Source organism: Sparus aurata, chromosome 16 (genome assembly GCF_900880675.1).
Source record: "Sparus aurata chromosome 16, fSpaAur1.1, whole genome shotgun sequence".
In the NCBI taxonomy this organism is placed as follows: Eukaryota; Metazoa; Chordata; class Actinopteri; order Spariformes; family Sparidae; genus Sparus; species Sparus aurata.
In genome coordinates, this window is record NC_044202.1 from 628,903 (window position 1) to 648,149 (window position 19,247).

At 45.2% G+C, this 19,247-nt stretch overlaps 2 protein-coding genes and 1 long non-coding RNA gene across 3 annotated transcripts in view; all 3 read right to left on the reverse strand.

Moving 5' to 3' along the window:
* Positions 1-401, reverse strand: part of LOC115566022 (4F2 cell-surface antigen heavy chain-like) — a 4,580-nt gene extending 4,179 nt beyond the window's left edge. The window contains exon 1 of the mRNA XM_030391766.1: positions 330-401. Coding sequence (XP_030247626.1) covers positions 330-401 — 72 coding nt within the window. The remainder of the gene's footprint in view (positions 1-329) is intronic.
* A 7,316-nt stretch (positions 402-7,717) lies between these two features.
* Positions 7,718-12,403, reverse strand: LOC115566341 (uncharacterized). Its single transcript, XM_030392177.1, has 9 exons — positions 12,359-12,403; positions 11,245-11,325; positions 10,616-10,743; positions 10,293-10,546; positions 10,025-10,146; positions 9,560-9,666; positions 9,181-9,343; positions 8,821-8,906; positions 7,718-8,741 (listed from the first exon to the last, which is right to left on the reverse strand). Exons 2-9 carry the CDS (start codon positions 11,265-11,267, stop codon positions 8,005-8,007), a joined length of 1,620 nt encoding a protein of 539 aa, XP_030248037.1. The 5' UTR covers positions 11,268-11,325; positions 12,359-12,403; the 3' UTR covers positions 7,718-8,004.
* A 2,787-nt stretch (positions 12,404-15,190) lies between these two features.
* On the reverse strand, positions 15,191-17,640 carry LOC115597554 (uncharacterized). Its single transcript, XR_003987119.1, has 2 exons — positions 17,559-17,640; positions 15,191-16,790 (listed from the first exon to the last, which is right to left on the reverse strand). It is a non-coding gene; the product is annotated as an uncharacterized LOC115597554 (long non-coding RNA).
* Positions 17,641-19,247: the final 1,607 nt, after the last annotated feature.

Consider the following 19,247-nt stretch of genomic DNA (forward strand, 5'->3'; position numbering starts at 1 on the left):
AAATAAGGAAATCAGTCTCACGGTGTCCGTAAACGCACCACAGACACAAAATCTGGATCTAACTTCAACATGAGAAGACAGAAGAAGTTCAGCTTCCTCTGTGTTTTTTACACTTCATACACAGATCATCCACAATAAATAAAATCTTCTTAAAAAGCATAAAAACATTAAATCAATCAAGACGTTCGACTTCTGCAGGACGAGGAATCACCTGTCTCACACTGATGATATGTTTCATGTCGAGAACAAGAAAAACTGAATCAGTAATTAAACAGATAAAAAGCCGAGCAGACAGATGAAAATAATACGGACAGACAATAAATTCCAACCCGCCGGTGACCCGACCCAATCAAACAAAGAACAGAATCCTGCAGGTCCACGGGCCCGCCCAGGTGCATCATGGTCCTACAGCTCAGCTGCTACCTGTGTCACCTCAGCAAATTATACTGTAATATCAATAAACATAAATAAAAACTGACTTCACTTCAGTAGAAACACTAAAATACTCAGTCTGTCTGGAGGACGTGGTTAGCTTAGCTTAGCTTAGCTTAGCTTAGCATAAAGACAAGAAGCAGATCTGGTATTTGGACATTTTAATATTTAAAGCTTTAAAGCAGCTTTTAAACAAAAGATGATTAAAATCAGAGAAATGCACCAAAATAATGACAGGTTGTCCATGTAGAGACGCGTTCACTGTCTGACGTCACCTGCGACCTCGTTTCATGACGTGTTTTCTGCCCATATAAAGTATCGAGGAACCACTGAATGTTTCTCTCCTCTCTGTGATTCTTTAAGTGCAGGAGGGAACAAATCAGCATCTGTCAGAGTGAAATCACACACAGAGATGAAGAATACTCTGACGCTCCTCTCGTACCAGGTGAACCTGCTCTGAACTCTGAGCGACCGTCTGCTTCCTCCACTAATACATTATTGAGGGATTATTATAACACTGATAAAAAAGATTTAAAGTCTTTTTTAAAGAATTCACAGGATTTTATTGAACCAAACATTTTCCTTCTACAATCTTTCTACAATAGATTTAAATGTATTTATACAGTATTTATTACACATGGAGGCACCTCACTGTCAGGTTAGTTTAGATTTAATTAGTCTGAACTTCATGATTTAACCACGTCGTGACTTCAGCTGATCAGGAATTTGTGAAATGTAAAACATTAAAACACTGAGCTGTAACGTTTTCTGCAGATGTCAAAGAATTAAATGTTTAAGGTGCAAAGATTTGTTTCTCTGCATCAGTCGACTCAGAAACTCTCAACTCGTCTTCACAGAAGAAACATTTAATCTCATTTAAGATATTTAAAGTGTGAAACACACCGAGCCAGCCGCTGGACGTCTGAACCGTTTGGGGAGACTCAGACAATCTGTTCAGTGTGTTCAGCTGCGTCGGGAGCTTCAGGAACCAGGTGGACGTTGTCGGCTCCGATTCAACATGTGAAGTCTGAGGAGGCCGTCTGAGCCATCAGATACTCTGGTTGGCGGTGTGCTAGCCAATCATTGCACGGCGTGTGGGAGGGGCTGAAGTGATGATGGTAAACAAACCACATATTCGTATAATAACGAGCCAGAGAGCTCAGCCTGGATCATCTGTCAAGTAACGCCAAGTATTTAGTCCACAAACGTCTTCTCGGGTCGTCGTACTGAATCAATACGATGTGAGCTTTGTTTTTCTCTGTTCCGTCATTTCCTGTTTTCATGTTTTGGAGTTCTGGCACGAGACTAGTGCCGCCTGCTGTTAAGGAGGCTTATTGTGGCGCGCAGGTGGTCGAGTGGTTAGAGTGCATGCCACATACACAGCCCACCCCGGTTCGATTCCACCCGGAGGTCCTTTGCTGCAGGTCACATCCCCCCCTCTCTCTCTCCCATATTTCCTATCTGTCTACTGCTTAATAAAGGTGTCTATGCCAGAAAAAATCTTTAAAAAAAAAAGGAGGGGACTTCCGGTTTGGTCGAGATGGAGTAGGCACGCTTCGAGTCTCGCTCCCGCAACCATTGACAATTTCACACAATAAGACCCCGAAAGTCACAACAAAGCGGCATCAGTCGAGTGATTTAGTCTCTTCTGACTGACACACCACTGAAATATGTCGACATATGCAACCAGACAGACGGTGAAAGACCAGGGTGCTAAAGGCAGTCCCTCTCACGAGGCCGGCGACGAGTTTAGCATGGCGGCCATTGCTAACCTCCTGGAGGAACACCGCCAAGCCCTCTCCGCTGACTTTAAAACTTCCATTTCGACACTCGAAACCAAGTTGGACCACGTTCACACCATGGTGTCAGACCACGCTCAGAAAATAAGCTCGCTCGAGGCAAATGCTAACTTACAAGACGAACGTCTGCTAACATTGGAGTCATCCTGTGCTACGCTAATGAAGAGCAACGATAAGCTGCTAGCTAAAGTTAGCGACCTGGAGTCCCGGAGTCGGCGAAACAATATCAGAGTGGTCGGCATACCTGAGTCAGTGGAGGGGCCGAAGCCCACAACCTTCTTCGCAGAGCTGCTCATGGAAGTTTTTGGCGAAGGCTTCCTGGAATCACCGCCAGAATGTGACAGAGCTCATCGTACGCTATCCGAGAAACCGAAGCAGGGGCAGAGAGCACGGCCCGTCATTATCAGGTTGCACAGGTACCAGGTGAAGGAGAGGATCATACGGGAGGCCCGAGCCAGGAGGGGCAAGCTACATTACCGAGGCTCCCCCGTATCCATCTACGAGGACTACGCCCCGGAGGTGGTAGAACAACGCCAGAAATACCGAGAGGTGATGTCGGAGCTTTACAACCTGGGCTTCAAACCTGCACTGTTATTCCCTGCCAGGCTTTTCATTGTGGTGAAAGATGGAGGTAGGAAGAGACTTTCTTCGGTCTCCGAGGCTAAAGGCTTCATAACATCCATCCGCACGGAGGAGGTCTGACGGCTGGGTCCGTTTAAGACCTGCATACTCTAAGCTGTCTTGGTGGTCTGTATTGGCCCATAAACACTTTCATTGTTACTTTCTTCATATGGGTTTACATCGTTTAACTACTTCTACCTCATAACGGACGTTATTGTTGTACATGCAGAATGTTCTGCTGATCTGTGACATCTTACACAGCCATAGGCAGTCACCGATTTACCTCTGTTCACCTTTTTTGTTCTGTCTTTATGTAAATTATTCGCCCGCCGGGTCTGGAACACAGTTCCTGATGTTATGTTTACGTAAGTTTTTTTTCTGTGACTTAGGGGTCAATTATTGTTAGGTAAGGGAAGGGACCCCGGAAGTTTAGTTTAGCTGTTAGCTATGAGCTGGAGAGCTCAGATGATGTTTCTTGTCTTGGGTGTAACCCTCAGAGTGGTCACGAATATTGTTTTTGTTTCTCTTTCCCTTTGTTATTCTTTATTTTTATTATTGTCATTCTCTTTTTTTTTTTTTTTTTTTTTTTTTTTTTTTTTTTTTTTCTTTTTTCTCCCTCGCTCTCTCTCGTTCCCTTTATCAAAGTTCAGAATACATGGGGCCATACAAAGTCAATCTAATCGGTAGTTCTTGTTCCTATAGATGGCTAATGCTGTGAAGACAGGTAGTGGAGTGCGTCTAATTTCCTGGAATACTAAGGGCATGAATAACATGATTAAAACTGGCAAAGTCTTGACACAGTTACAGTATCTTAAAGGGGATGTGATGTTTCTGCAAGAAACGCATCTCAGAACATCTGACACCCCACGAATTAAGAGGGCGTGGATGGGCCATTTATTCCATTCAAAATTTACAGATAGAGTTAGAGGAGCAGCCATCATTATTCATAAAAGGGTCCTGTTTAATCCAATAAATGTCATTTTAGATACTGATGGTCGCTTTGTCATAGTTTCGGGCACGCTTCAGAATGTACCAGTGGTCTTAGTTTCAGTTTACGCACCCACCTGGGACGATGACCAGTTTTTTACGAGGCTCTTTGCTAAAATCCCAAACGCTGACAGTCACCACATCATCATAGGTGGGGATTTCAATCTGGTGCAGGATGTGACTCTCGACAGATCTTCCCCTACACAAATCACACTACACAAATCAGCGAGCGTAATCAAAACATACACATCACAGCTGGGCATCTCAGATCCCTGGAGGTTTAAAAACCCCTGTGGTAGAGCTTTCTCTTTTTTTTTCCCATGCACACCACACATTCTCCCCGAATTGATTTCTTTTTACTTGATAATAATCTCTTAGACTGTGTGAATGCGTGTGAATATCACCCAATAGCCATTTCTGACCATGCTCCTACTACAGTTGACATTAGTCTGCCACAAGATACAATTCCACGTGCACTATGGAGGTTCAGCTCGTACTTGCTGTCTGATAATAACTTTAAAGATTTTGTTGCGGCTCAAATTCGTTTCTACATAGATTTTAACGACACCCCTGATGTCAGCAGTAGCATTTTGTGGGAAGCACTTAAAGCCACTACTCGGGGACACGTGATCTCTTATATTTCCCAAATGAGAAGGGCTGAACGGGCTAGACTAGTGGAAATTGCAGATGAATTTCTGAAACTCGATGAAACTTACTCCACCTCTCCATCCCCTATCCTCTATAAGAAACGTCTACTATTACATTCGGAGCATGATCAGTTAATGACACGAGTAGTGGAGAGACAGCTGCGACAATCGAAACAAAACTTTTTTGAGCAGGGTGATAAGGCAGGGAGACTTTTGGCACAGCAGGCCCGCGCAGTTAGCGCTTCTAGATTGATTTATCAAATTAAGCTACCTGACGGTAGCCACACTTCTGATCCAGTAGTTATCAATAAGTCTTTTTCTGATTTCTATTCCACTCTGTATACTTCTGAATGCACCCCAATTACTGAAACGACCCCAAACCCTTTAGACCGGTTAACATTTCCTCAAATTGACGTAAATATTGCCAGAGAACTGGGTAGACCCATCTCTTCATTAGAGGTGCATAAAGCAATCAATTCTATGCAAAACAGGAAATCTCCGGGTCCCGATGGTTTCACAGTCGAGTTCTTTAAGGCATACTCGATGCTATTAGTCCCCATCCTTGTGAGAATGTTCAATGATTCCTTTACTGAAGGCAGACTGCCAGCGACCTTGTATGAGGCGTCTATTTCACTGCTTCTGAAGAAAGACAGGGATCCTACCTCCTGTGGTAACTATAGACCAGTCTCTCTTTTAAATGTAGATTGTAAAATTTTGGCTAAGGTTCTCGCCCTCCGCCTTCAAAATGTGATGTCATCGATAATTTCATTGGACCAGACAGGATTCACATTAGGGAGACATTCATTCTTCAACACCAGAAGGCTGCTGAATATCTTATCCTCACCCGCACCCAACACTCCTGAAGTCGTAGTGGCGCTTGATGCAGAGAAAGCCTTCGATCGGGTCGAGTGGGGCTTTTTATTTTCTGTTTTAGAGAAATTTGGCTTTGATTCTAACTTCATCTCTTGGGTTAAACTTTTATATGCTACCCCATCTGCCTCTGTTAATACTAACGGTGTCCATTCAGCGTACTTCCCTCTTAAACGTGGGACCCGGCAGGGCTGTCCGCTCTCACCCTTGTTGTTCAATATAGCCATTGAGCCACTAGCTATCTGGCTTAGGAACCAGGATGAGTTTGAGGGCATCACTCGTTTCGGCCAAGTCCACAAACTCTCCTTATATGCTGATGACCTTCTCTTATTTATTTCAAACCCCACATCCTCCCTCACCTCAGTTCTGTCAATTCTGGATCAGTTTGGACGCCTATCAGGGTATAAATTGAACATTCAGAAAAGCGAGCTATTTTTTGTTAACAATTTGGCGAGATCACTTCCACAATCCATATTTCCTTTCAAAATAGCTGAAGAGGGATTCAGGTATCTGGGGGTGTTTATTACCAGCTCCTTCAGGGAACTTTATCTTAAGAACTTCCAACCGTTATTAGACAAATGCAAGTCAGACTTGTCCAGATGGGCTGCCCTTCCTCTGTCCCTTGCAGGCCGAGTTAATCTCATCAAGATGGTTATTCTTCCGAAATTTCTGTATCTTTTTCAACACATCCCAATTTGTCTCAATAAATCATTTTTTGCTAATCTCGACCAACAATTTAATGCTTTCATTTGGCATAATAAACCAGCCCGTATTAAAAAACATATTCTTCAACTTTCTAAGTCTGAAGGGGGACTGGCACTGCCAAATTTTCGCCATTACTTTTGGGCCTGTAACATTAATAAACTTCTATACTGGCTTCATGATAAAAGTGTAGACGCCTGCCCACCTTGGGCTCACACTGAGATATCATCTTCTTCCTGTTCTTTGCACTCTATGATTTGCTCACAGCTCCCCATAAGTGCCCATAAGGTCTCAACTAATCCAGTTGTAACCAATACAATTAAAATCTGGACCCAGTTCAGGAAGCAGCATGGCTTACATAGGGCTTCGGTTCTTGCTCCAGTTTCGAAGAATTATGCATTTCTCCCCTCCTGCTCTGATCCTACTTTTTGCATGTGGTCAAATAAGGGCCTCAGAACTCTTAATGACCTATATGATGAAGGTGTTTTCATGTCTTTTGCAGCTCTATCAGAGAAATACAGCTTCCCTAATAGCCACTTTTTTCGGTACCTTCAAATGAGACACTTTATCCAAAAGCAGTTCCCACATTTTCCAAACCGCCCCCCTGAAGCTGAGATCGACCAGTTCCTGTCTCTCAACTTGCAACAAAAACGACTGATATCAGTTATCCACAATAAGATTGCACTTTTAAGTCCAGCCCCCACAGCATCACCTAAAAATGCATGGGAAAAAGATTTGGGGGTAGACATTACTGTGGTCCAGTGGAAGGACATTTTGAAGCTGATCCATTCTTCGTCTATATGTGCCAGGCACGGTCTACTGCAGTGGAAGGTGCTTCATAGGGCCCATTTCACTAATGCTAAATTGGCAAAGATATATTCCAGTCACAGTGATGCTTGTAACCGTTGTAAACAGTCCCCAGCTGATCATGCACACATGTTCTGGACATGCCCAGGGCTGACCGACTTTTGGTCCGATATATTCCAAACCCTCAAACAGGCTCTCAACATAAGTTTAGAACCAAACCCCCTGACTGCTCTTTTTGGCCTCCCTCCGACTAAAAATTTCCCCAATACCACACAGCGCGTCATGGCCTTTACTACCCTGCTTGCCAGGCGAACCATTCTCCTCAAATGGAAGCATGTCTCTCCCCCGACTCACAACAGCTGGATACGTGAAATTTTACAGTGTTTGCAGTTGGAGAAGTTAAGGTTCTCACAGAAGGGATCTTTGACAGCATTCCATAAGACCTGGGACCCACTGATTGCTTATATTAGTAACAGCGTTACTGTTACTCCTGATGATGCAGAGAATGCTTCTTAAAAGCTGAGGAGAGAGAGAGAGAGAGAGGAGCCCCCCCCCCTTTATTTATTATTATTTATTTACTTATGTATTTTATTTTAATTTATTTTTGTACTACTTTAAGTATTCACTATGTTGCTAGATGTCATTATGTAACAATTTTGTTGTTTATTGTGACTATATCTGATATGGGTTGTCGGGAGGGATAGTGGGATTCATGTTGGGGTTTTCTGTTATTCTAAGGCGGACACTCGGACATAATGCGATACTGTTGTACTTCTCTGTAATGTCTGCAAAAAATTGAATAAAGAAATGTGGAAAAAAAAAAAAAAAAAAAAAAAAAAAAAAAAAAAAAAAAAGGAGGCTTATCGCATCTGACTCGAACGAAGCGGTGCGTTCAATGTAACTTCTCTGGCGAGCGGGTCAGACGAGAGGTGACAGAGCGGTCGGGTAAAGGCAGCTGGTGGTTGGTTTCAGTCTGGACGGCGTGTACCAGAGAACAAAGTTAACATCATTGTGTCTTCATGGAGGTGAATCACACCTGCAGAGCCTGAAGGTGTGACGCTGTCAGAGGTCAGATTTTCGCTTCCTGCTTCAAATAAATGAAGCATCAGAATGTTTGTCAGAACTGTTCAGAGATCAGATTACGTGTAAACATAATAATCAGGGAACTCTTTCTTCTTCTGAGACTTTCTCAGCGACAGCCGGCTCTGAGCGGCGCCGCCGTCTCTCCGTCTCCTCCTCGGCCTGTTCGCCGTCGTGTCCGTCTGAAAAGCTTCCTGCGTCACGGCGGGCTGCTGGGCTGGAAGTCTCCCGAGGATCCGGGCCCGCTTCTCTTTGGCTCGGGCGTTGCGTACGGCCCGGTCCAGCTCCTTCAGCTGCTCGGTGGTGACGCCTCCTCTCTTCTCCGTCAGCCACTGCTCCACGGTGCGGCCCAGCGGGTCGGTTCTGGAACAGAAGGTCTCTCTGATGGCTCGCAGGATGGTGTGTCCGTTGGCTTTGGTCTTCCTCTCTCCACACTGAAGACACACTCGGTCTTTTCGGCGAGGCAGGCTGCCGCCCACCAGCAGGACCTCCTGCTTCTTCTTGATCCTCCAGACGGTGGTCTTCGGCACGCCGCGCTCCTTCAGCCACTTCTCCAGCGTCTCGCCCTCGTCGGCCGCCTCCTCGCAGAAGACCAGGTCTCTGTAGACGAAGTGTCTGAGGTTCTGGACAGAGTCTCCACAGTGAGGGCAGGTGGAGCAGCTGCTGCCTGATGACCCGGAGCCGGACGTCTGATAATCCTCCTGACGTGGAGGGGACGAGGTGCCGGGCTCCGACGTCTCCGTCTGGTCCGAGTCGGACTCGTCTTTGACCCGGGGAGCGGACCGGACGCAGGACGCTGCAATTCACAACAAAATTATAGTAACTGTAAATATAATTTCTCGACTAATAAGACACTTAATGTGAGCGTGACTCACCGAGCTGGTTCTCAGGAGTCAGAGGTTCCTGTCCGGGTTCTTCTTTCACCAGAACCCTGTGCTGGCTCTCAGAGGAGGTCTGGACCCTGCAGGACAGACACACTGAGTAATTCACGTCTTCATGTACCGAGTGACTGAGAACAACATGTGACGGAGGCTCGATGGTCCTGCAGGAACGACCTTCTTCAGCTGAGCTGCTGCTGTGACTGTGAGCGTGGAGACGCCGCTGAAGACAAAGAATCCGGGCTGAGTACTGACGAGACACGTCGCCACTTTGGACCGGAGATGAAACACAGACTCCAGAATCACGACGACTTCGTTTAATGTCTTCACTTTAATCTCACATGATTTCCGTCTCACCTCCACACGGTCGTCCTCGGCTGCTGTCGGCTGCTCAGCGTCTCTGTCGAGGCGGGCGGCTGATGGACCTCCAGGCCTGGACCGGACCAGGTGCTGGGCTGTGACGGCTCTGGCTGGTCTGGGTCGTCTTTGACCCGGGGAGGGACGTGGATCTGACAGGACGCTGCAAATGATGACATCCAAATAATAAGTCTCATGTTGTAGTAAATGTTCTTTAAAGAACGAGGGAACAATGAAACGCCAACAGCTCCGGGCCTGAAACCTCCTGATGCTGCAGAACTCCAGAACCACTGGAATAAACACAACACTGATTCTGTTCGCTAGCTGCACTGCTAACTGAGCTAACTAGCAGTTTAACCTGGTGACGTGCTGCATGCACCTGTAACAGGACCGGCACCACCGGGTCGGCTCTCAGGAGTCAGGGGTTCCTGTCCGGGTTCTTCTTTCACCAGAACCCTGTGCTGGCCCTCAGAGGAGGTCCGGACCCTGCAGGACAGACACACAGAGGCTCAAACTGGACCCCACATTTAGACTCAGAACACACCAGTCCAGAACTCAGAGATTCTAAGAAAACACATAAAAGACTTTTTTTAACTGTCAGACAGAATGTTCTGTTGAGCCCGAGCGGAGCCCAACTTTGACCTGAGACATTTTAAATGGCACATCTGAAGAATTCACCCGAGTACTGGACCAGAACCTCTCTAAGAATGTTCTGATTCACTTAATTATCATTTATTATAAATAAGAAAACATCCTTCCTGTGTTGTTCAGCTGTGATGGTTCTGTGAGGCGACTCGTGACCCGTTTCATTATTGAATCTTAAATAAAGTGGTTCTGATCGGACCTCCAGACGATGGGCCTCGGCACCTCTCTGTCCTCCAGCGTCTCTCCGTCCTCTCCCGGCCGGTCTTCCTCTGAGCCGGAGTCCGGTTCATCTCCAGCAGCGCCGCCGATGGTTACAGAAGTCTGCCGGTGAAATCAGGAACATCAGAAGCGTCTGAATCAGCAGGAACGCCGTCAGAGTGACGACGGTTTCATTCTCCTGGATTTCTGACAGTTGTCGCCTCATTGATCAGAACCAATTCATGAATATAAACGGACCGGACACTCACCAGCATCTCTTCCTGTTTCTTCTTTAACCTCCAGACGGTCGTCCTCGACGCCCCGCGGCCCATCAGCCACTTCTCCAGCGTCTCGCCCTCGTCTGCCGCCTCCTCACAGAAGATCAGGTCTCTGTAGACGAAGTGTCTGAGGTTCTGGACAGAGTCTCCACAGTGAGGGCAGGACACCTCCCGTCTGGACCTGGAGCTGGGCTGGTCTGCGTCTGGGTCGTCTTTACAGAGCTGGACGGGCCAGAACGCTGCAGCTGATGAGGAGAGACTCGTTAATACTTCAGATATCATCACCATGGAAACAACGAGCAGCAAACACCCACCGAGGTCCATCTGAGGAGTCACGGGTTCCTCTTTGGGTTCCTCTTTCAGAACCGCTCGTTCTCTGAGCTGCTCTCTTGGTTCCTCTCTAACAGCCACAGCGTGCCGTCTCTCAGAGGACGTCTGCCAGCTGCAGGACAAAACAGACATGGTCGGGATTCTACGGAAGCCCTGAGGGCCAAAAGTGTGGAACCAGGTGAGACCCGGTTCTACTGAAACATTTCCAGGTTTTCCAGGACCCCTGGGAGGAGACGCTGCCCTGCTGTGTTTCAGTTAAAGGAGCATTCTGTAGTTTTACAGCGAGGAGAGAAACATCTTCACTGAGCTCATCAACCGTCTTTATACTGTTGTACTGTGTTTACATGTGGCGGACCCTGCCACCTCTCCATCCTCGTTGTCCTCTGAGAACACTTTGTTTTATCACCTCATTAATATTGTAAATATTAAGATTCTGACTCTTGATGTCTGCTATAAAACGACACACTGCTCCTTTAAATAAACCTTCACACACACCTGAGACCTGCAGCGTCTCCGGGTCGTCCTGCAGAGTCCAGTTCTGACACAGAACTTTCTGCACCACAGAAGTCCACTTCATGAAAAGATGCTACAGAGGTAAAGAGTTCTGGTGTACCTTGTGTAAGTGGATCGGAACATTTCTCAGTCCAGTTTGTGAGCCGAGGCCGGAGGACGGGTTTCCTGTCCAAGTTCAAGTCTGACAAACAAAAGATTTTTAGTTTAGTAGTCGTCGACCCGACAGAAGCAGCCTGAACTCACGGGCCTTTATATTCTTTATATTCTTTATTCTTCCAGAACTACATATTTCTCCTCTTCAGGATCTCAGTCAGAAACAGAAACACTGTTGAAATGATCCAGTTCCAGTTTCAGTAAGATCAGGTTTGTTTTAATGCTCCGGCTCGTTTGAAGGTCCTGCGGTCGCACCTGTTCACCTGTTCACCAGCAGAGGGCAGATTTACACCGAGCTGCTGTTCTGCAGACTGTAGAGGAACTCTGTCTGCCTGATACAGTCAGGAGGCAGCAACAACAACAACAACAGGAATATTTGTTCTAGCTGTTGTTGTTGTTGTTCTGACCGCCGCTGCTTCACACCACAGGACGCAGTGAGTGTCCCTTTAACACGCTGCTCTCCGATTGGCTGACAGAATATGACACTGAACCAGCTGTTTGCTCTTTGCTGCTTTAACATGAGTCTGCAAAAATCCTTCAGTCGAGGAGGATTAAAGAAATAAGAGTCTAATAAATAATCCTGTAGATTAAAATATATGAGTTTAAAATAAACATAAGATTTGATAGAAACAGAAACATCATGTGAGCAGGATCGCTGCACCGCCCCTCCACACCAGCAGGGGCAGCGTCTCCACAGACAGAGCCCATACATCCAGAACCTGGGCCCATACATCCAGAACCTGGGCCCTGTTCTGTCCTCTGCTGCTGTCTGTCTTTGACTGAGTTAGTTTGGATGTCAGATTTGGTTTGTTTAAAGTGTCTTGTCAGGATTTGGGATTTACAACCTGGTTTATGAGGCTGTCAGGTTTCAGACGGGCACAGTCTCACCTGAGGCTGAGGCCCGGCACAGAAGAACATTTAGTAAAACTCACTGAAAAGAATTTCTCTGTAAGATCACCGACCTCATTGTTCCACAAACATCAGGTGTGACAGACACGCACGGCCTCCTGAAATACATCAAAGTGACGCCTCACGTTAATAGACAATCTTAGAAGACTCACCTGCAGCAGCCTGGACAGGAGAGGAGGAGGTCTGAGGAGGTCTGAGGAGGTCCAGAGAGGAGCAGGAGGAGCAGGGAGGTCTGAGGAGGTCCAGAGAGGAGCAGGGAGGTCTGAGGAGGTCCAGAGAGGAGCAGGAGGTCTGAGGAGGTCTGAGGAGGTCCAGAGAGGAGCAGGAGGTCTGAGGAGGTCCAGAGAAGAGCAGGGAGGTCTGAGGAGGTCTGAGGAGGTCCAGAGAGGAGCAGGAGGTCTGAGGAGGTCCAGAGAGGAGCAGGAGGTCTGAGGAGGTAGCAGGAGGTCTGAGGAGGTCCAGAGAGGAGCAGGAGGTCTGAGGAGGTCCAGAGAGGAGCAGGGAGGTCTGAGGAGGTCTGAGGAGGTCCAGAGAGGAGCAGGAGGAGCAGGGAGGTCTGAGGAGGTCTGAGGAGGTCCAGAGAGGACCAGGGTAGGGTCTGAGGAGGTCCAGAGAAGAGCAGGGAGGTCTGAGGAGGTCTGAGGAGGTCCAGAGAGGAGCAGGAGGTCTGAGGGGGTCTGAGGAGGTCCAGAGAGGAGCAGGAGGTCTGAGGGGGTCCAGAGAGGAGCAGGGAGGTCTGAGGAGGTCCAGAGAGGAGCAGGAGGTCTGAGGAGGTCCAGAGAGGAGCAGGGAGGTCTGAGGAGGTCTGAGGGGGTCCAGAGAGGAGCAGGAGGTCTGAGGGGGTCCAGAGAGGAGCACGATAATAATCCGGGTCACAGTCACGGGACAGCTATTTGGACCTTTGCGCTTTTTGTCCGGAGTTGGCAAAGTTGTGCTCCGGACCGTCTCAGGACGGCCGGACCCGAATCCTCCGCTGAGTTGTTGTGGGCGCCATTTTGATTCGGACCCGGCTCAGACAGGAGTCCTCCTCTGATGGAGGCTGTGAGCCTCAGACGGAGTTTCCTTCCCGCTCTGTGTCGCTGTCATGTTGTTCGTGTGCTGGAGGCTGCTGGACCTCTCCGGGTCTCCGGGTCTCCTGCGGTCTCGGCCGTCCAGTTTCCGGGTCCAGTAGAACTCACAGCCTCTGACGCTCGTGTCGTTTCGTATTTTGTACGCGTGCATGTACAAAGAGTATAGAGGGACATAGAGAGCACTCCCTGTCTCTCTGAGTGAGCGACGTCCCGCCGAACTCAGACGAACCGGTCTGACGTTTCCACCGCTGACAGACTATAAACACTGTGACGTCACTAAACTGACAGATTCTCACTTTGAAAGATCCAGAAACATAAATTAATGTTCAGATTAGTTGTTCTACAGAAAGATCGTGAACCGGAAGTCGCCGCCATGTTGTTTCTATCCCGTGAAAACGGTAAAATAACAAAGTGAGTAAAGCTGTAAACATGGCGGCCTGTTCTCTGCCCGCTCGCCTCTGAACTGTTACAGAAACGTGTTTAGTGACAGTTTACATGAACGGTAACGGTTATTTTACCAGCCAGAGGTCTGATCACTGCTTCCTGCTTCACTACACGGCACAGGCAACGTCGCCGCGCAGTGCATGCTGGGTGTTGTAGTTCTCTACCATTTGAGTAAAACGAGATGCCACTTTTACTCTGTTTTCTCGGGTCATTTAACATCAGCTTCAAATGTGTTTGTGTCTTTCTACTGCAGAGACAGTTCAGAGTTTCTCTCCAGAGCTGAAAAACTTATTTAAGGAGCCAATAAAGACAAAACCACCTCTGAGTTACTGTAAGAGTTGTTCAAATTCTCCAAGTGCTGAGGAAAGGCATCAAAAACCAGTTAACATGAGGAAGATAATGTTTGAGTGTTTCAATGTTGAACTGACTTGATTTGATTTGAAATCTCGTTTTTATAATGAGTTATGCCTTTCAGCTGCACGTGTAGCTCTGTTCAGGTTTATCAAGGAGTTTAAAGCATTTTTTAATGGTTAAATCACCTCATAAACTCGTGTTTAATCAATGATAATAGTAATAATAATCAATAGTGACTTGGTAAACTGCTGTCTGCTTGCAGTCAAACTGTGAAGTTGGATTGTGCAGCAGCCTCGTTCAGCGCTGTATCACAAAGCCTGCGTGACGTGAACCAGATGACCTTCTGTTGTGGTGAGACTCAAGTGTTCCAGCCGGGCAAAGAGCGGTTGTAGGAATGTTAATAGTGGACTGAAGATCATTATGATTCATATAATTAGATGTATTTCCATCAGGCATAACAAGAGGAGCAGGGCCTGCAGGACGCTTCGGGTCGTCTTCCATTCACTGCTTGTGTTTTTATCTGACTTTGATTTTACCAGAAGTTCCCCTGATCAAGATCTCTGTTAACAAGAGAAACCTGACGGAGGTCACAGCTGCACAACATAACAACAAGATAAAGATGCAGAATATAAAACATGAGAGACGGGAAACATCAAGTCACCACTGGAGATAAATGTGTCCAAGTTCAGATCTGTTTCAAGTTATTTCATGATGAAGGTGCAGAGAATGAAAAATGTTCTTCCCTAAATATGCAGCAAAGTTAATCTTTGATCAGATAGACTGTCGACTGTCACCAGACTCCATTCAAAAAACGCTCATTTCTGAGAGTTTCTGCATTCAGAGACATTTAATATACTTTGTGCAAATGTTATAAAGGTGATGGAAAGTAACTGAGTACATCTACTTAAGTACAATGTTGAGGTACTTGTATTTTACCTGAGTGTTTCTATTATCTGATACTTTATACTTCCACTCCACTACATTGTTGTGATAACTTTAGTGACTAGTTACTTTACAGATTACATGCTGCATCAGAGACAAAAGTAAATCATTCTTATATCAATTTATTTTATTAAAAACAAACAATGACTCTAATAATGATAAAGATGCTGAATATCAGATGCAGTGATGGGTCGACCCACAGCTCACAGTTTAACACATACATGTAAAGTTTACTTTGAAGAACATTTAATATCAGATACTTTCAGACTTTTACTGAAGCAGGACTTCTGGGTAGTTTGTCCAACAGTGGTGAAAGGTCACTGTAGTGGCTGTTTGTCCAAAACCAATTTAACTAAATCTTATCAAAATCAAAAAGGACCACTTTGGCACCATGGGGGTGAATCGTACGCAGGCGAGTCATAATGTCCAGTCAAAGCTCTTATTTTCTTCTTCATGATTTATTTTCCCCAAAACAAGCAAGAAAACAATAAAACAAACACATTTGGTTTCCTGCGTGTCTCTCTTGCGCTGGTAAAAAACCATGTGCCCACCCAGGTGCATTCTGGTCCTCCACCTGCTTTCATCCCTATATAATCTCTGGTGCCCAGTGCTACCCAATTTACAAAGAAACAACAACTAAATAAGCTAAACAAATAAAAATATTTACCTCAAATTACCAGTAATAGAAAATAATGTCATGAATTGAATCAAAATAAAACTATACTAATCAAACATTATCAATAACAAACAAGTAACCAAATAGCTCCAAAAGCCACCAAATTAAACTCTATTTATATTGAGTCAACTTGTGGATTTGTGTTTGAACATTGTTGGACACATGTGGGATAATGTAAGAACACAACTCAGCAACACACAGAACAAAGGTGGAGTCCATTTAGACATCTGAATGCAGAAATCTGACAGATTATATCTTTAAATCAAGTTCAACTAAATGATGATGCCATTTAATTTCTGACTAAATGAAGTCAGAGAGAAATCATCACATCATCAGTTCAGTTTGAAGGAAAACAAGATGAACGGTGACACCTGCTGGCAGAAAGCAGCTCCAGCAGGAGCTCCAGAACATGAAGCTGCTGATCAGAACTGCTTCAACACGGACTTCAGAAGCTCCACAGGTCGACTTCAGGGTCACATTCACCTGAAGTCACTGATGCTGCAGGAAATATGATGATCAACATGTTTTCAACTTTACATTTCAACCTTCACTCATGTGGAGCAGATCCACTGTATGAGACACTTTGACGCCTGCAGCATAAAGACAGTGGATGGAAAAGATCTTCATCTCAGAGTAAAGCCTTCAGTTCACTGAGCGCACGCTGTCATTCAATGTACAATGTCATGTAAAGTAGAGCGTCATGCTGAGTCGTTACTTACTGATGCTCCATTATCTGGTGATTATCATGACTCAGCATGTTTTGTCCCCTGAAGCTACACACGTGACAAACAGCTGCTGAAGTTCAACTGTAGTGTAGGAAAACTGTTTATAAGATACATTGGGAAATTAATATTTGTTGAAGTGACAGGAAGTAAGATTTTAATGTTATTGTGTTTTTATTGTGCACACAGTCATCTCCACGTGTTGTGATTGGCCCGTCAGTCACTGCTGGATGAAGCTCTCCTCTCCACTCCACCTCCCAGTAACACGGCCCAGTCAGAGCCTCTCCACCCACCAGCTGATGGTGCTGCTTCAACCTCTCTGGACCATCAGGACACAGCTGATCCTCTCAACACTTCCACCTTTCATCACTTCCAGCTGATGAGAGAATGAGAGAGAGCAGCAGTGATACATGAGTGTTTCCAGAGACTCCCTCCATCAGCTGTCAGTCAGTGATTTAAAGACCAGCCGGACTTCAGTCCTGTTCAGACCACAAGTGGAGCGGCTGTGTAGCGTAGCCAGCTTCCTTTCAGCTTCATGTTAACGTGTTGGAGTGAAGCTCACAGGTTTACTCTGCAGGTTTCACTGAAGGACACAGTGAAATAAACTGCTGACAGTCCCTGAACGCATCATCACTGCAGAAACAGAGAGACATTCACTGCTCACTGTAATTATGAGTAACTGCTGTTAAAACCAGAGTCTCAGTCACATCTTAATATTTCATCATGGTAAATATGGAGCCTGTTTTAAAATATCTGGACAAAACAAAAAACAGATGGACGGATGAATATGTGATGTTAAAGCTCCTACATGTTCATACAAAGACTGACAGTAAAACATCAGCTGTGGTTTCTGGACTTCAGCAGAGGTTCTGTTCTGTAGAAAGACCTCATGGTTACTAAATGTAATGATGGTTCTCTGAAATAAGAGCCAGTGATTTGCAGGCTTCAGTCAGACTGATCTGAGAGCTGTGACAAAGATGAACTGATCAGTTCTTTACTGTTGAGATCATGAAGCGTGTCACCGTTCTCCTCTCACAGCTTCACTAAGGGAAACCAGGAAATACTGGATCTTTACTTTGATACTAACTGAGTTCAGAACAACTCTGCTGGAACCAGTGTGGACTGACTCCAACCCTCTACTGACCTCAGAGTCTCCAGTCTACAGAGTGGACTCTTCTTCAGATCAGACAGCAGCTTCACGTCTGAATCCTGCAGGTTGTTGTCTCTCAGGTCCAGCTCTCTCAGATGGGAGTGGTTGGACTTCAGAGCTGAGGCCAGATAATCACAGCTGATCTTTGTCAAACTGCTGCTCCTCAATCTGAATAAAGAAAAAACGAGGGAGATAAAAATCCATTTATAATCCAATCAGATGTATTCAGGTTGGATGTGTGTGTGTGTGTGTGTGTGTGTGTGTGTGTGTGTGTGTGTAAAATCCTGTTCTGAAGGTTGTTTAAGTCAACATTATTCCTGAAAATGTGTTGAATCCTTTAAGTTTTCTATAAATTGATGTCTCACATGGAACTAAATAAATGAATAAATCGATAAAAAATAGATAAATCCTACAGTTTCCTCACTAACATCAGTCCAGTTTGAGCTCAAACTAAACTCTGAACCAAACTGTTCACACTGACAGACTTTAAAAACAGTTGTTGTGATTTGTGAAGAGAACTGAAGAGAATTTAAATCTTCTGTTATGGATTTAAACTTCGTGGATAAACACTGTACAAGAGCAAAACACATGAACTGACCTCAGAGTCTCCAGTCGACAGTTTGGACTCTGCAGTCCAGAACAGAGAAGATTCACTCCTGAATCCTGCAGGATGTTGTCACTCAGGTCCAGCTCTCTCAGATGGGAGGGGTTGGACTTCAGAGCTGAGGCCACGACTTCACAGTGAGTCTCTGAGAGTCCACACTGAATAAACCTGTAAATACAGATAATAAAACAGTTAAAATATGATCAAATCTGATATTTGATGTGAAATGTATCGTTTTGCATCACAGAGCTCATTAACATGAGTGACTGCAGCTCAGCTGGTCAGTTACTGATCACCAGATTTGTAGTTTGAAACTTGAGCTCCTTCTGACCACATGTCCACATGTCCTTGAGCAACATAATGAACCACAAATTCATATTTTTTGGACAAAAGTGTCAAATGTCTAATGTAAACATGTGTCACGTGAAGACATGGTACAAATACTTAGTTACTGTCCAGATAATCACAACTGATCTCTGACAAACTGCAGTTCTCCAATCTGAATAAAGAATAAATGATGGAGATAAAAATCAATTTATAATCCAATCAGATGTGTTCAGGTTGGAAATGTGCCTCATTTGTCCTCATCAATGAGCTTATCTCTCTAAAATGAGTGGAGTGACTTTGTCATTGTGTTATTGTGGATCATCATAATGTCAGCTTCTACAGCCATCATCCAAACACCAGCTCAACATTCATAAACCTGTTCATGTCGAATAACAAGCTGCTGATCTCAGTCACGTCTGTAACAATGATCAAATCAGACATGATGTCACTTTAGTTTCTATCATTCTCTTTTTTTCTTACAGATCCTGTTTACTGTTTGGATCAGAACACACAGTGACATCACTTCCTGAATGATGACATCATCACATGCTGAAGTTACGGATCAGACACAACACTTCAGACAGCTGCACAGTTTGTTTCACTGTGTGTGTGTGTGTGTGTGTGTTCTGAAGGTTGTTCAAAAAGACATTATTCCTGAAAATGTGTTGAACTCCTTTAAGTTTTCTATAAATTGATGTCTTACATGGAACTAAATCACAAATATTGATTTCATTTCTCAGCACACTGAAGGA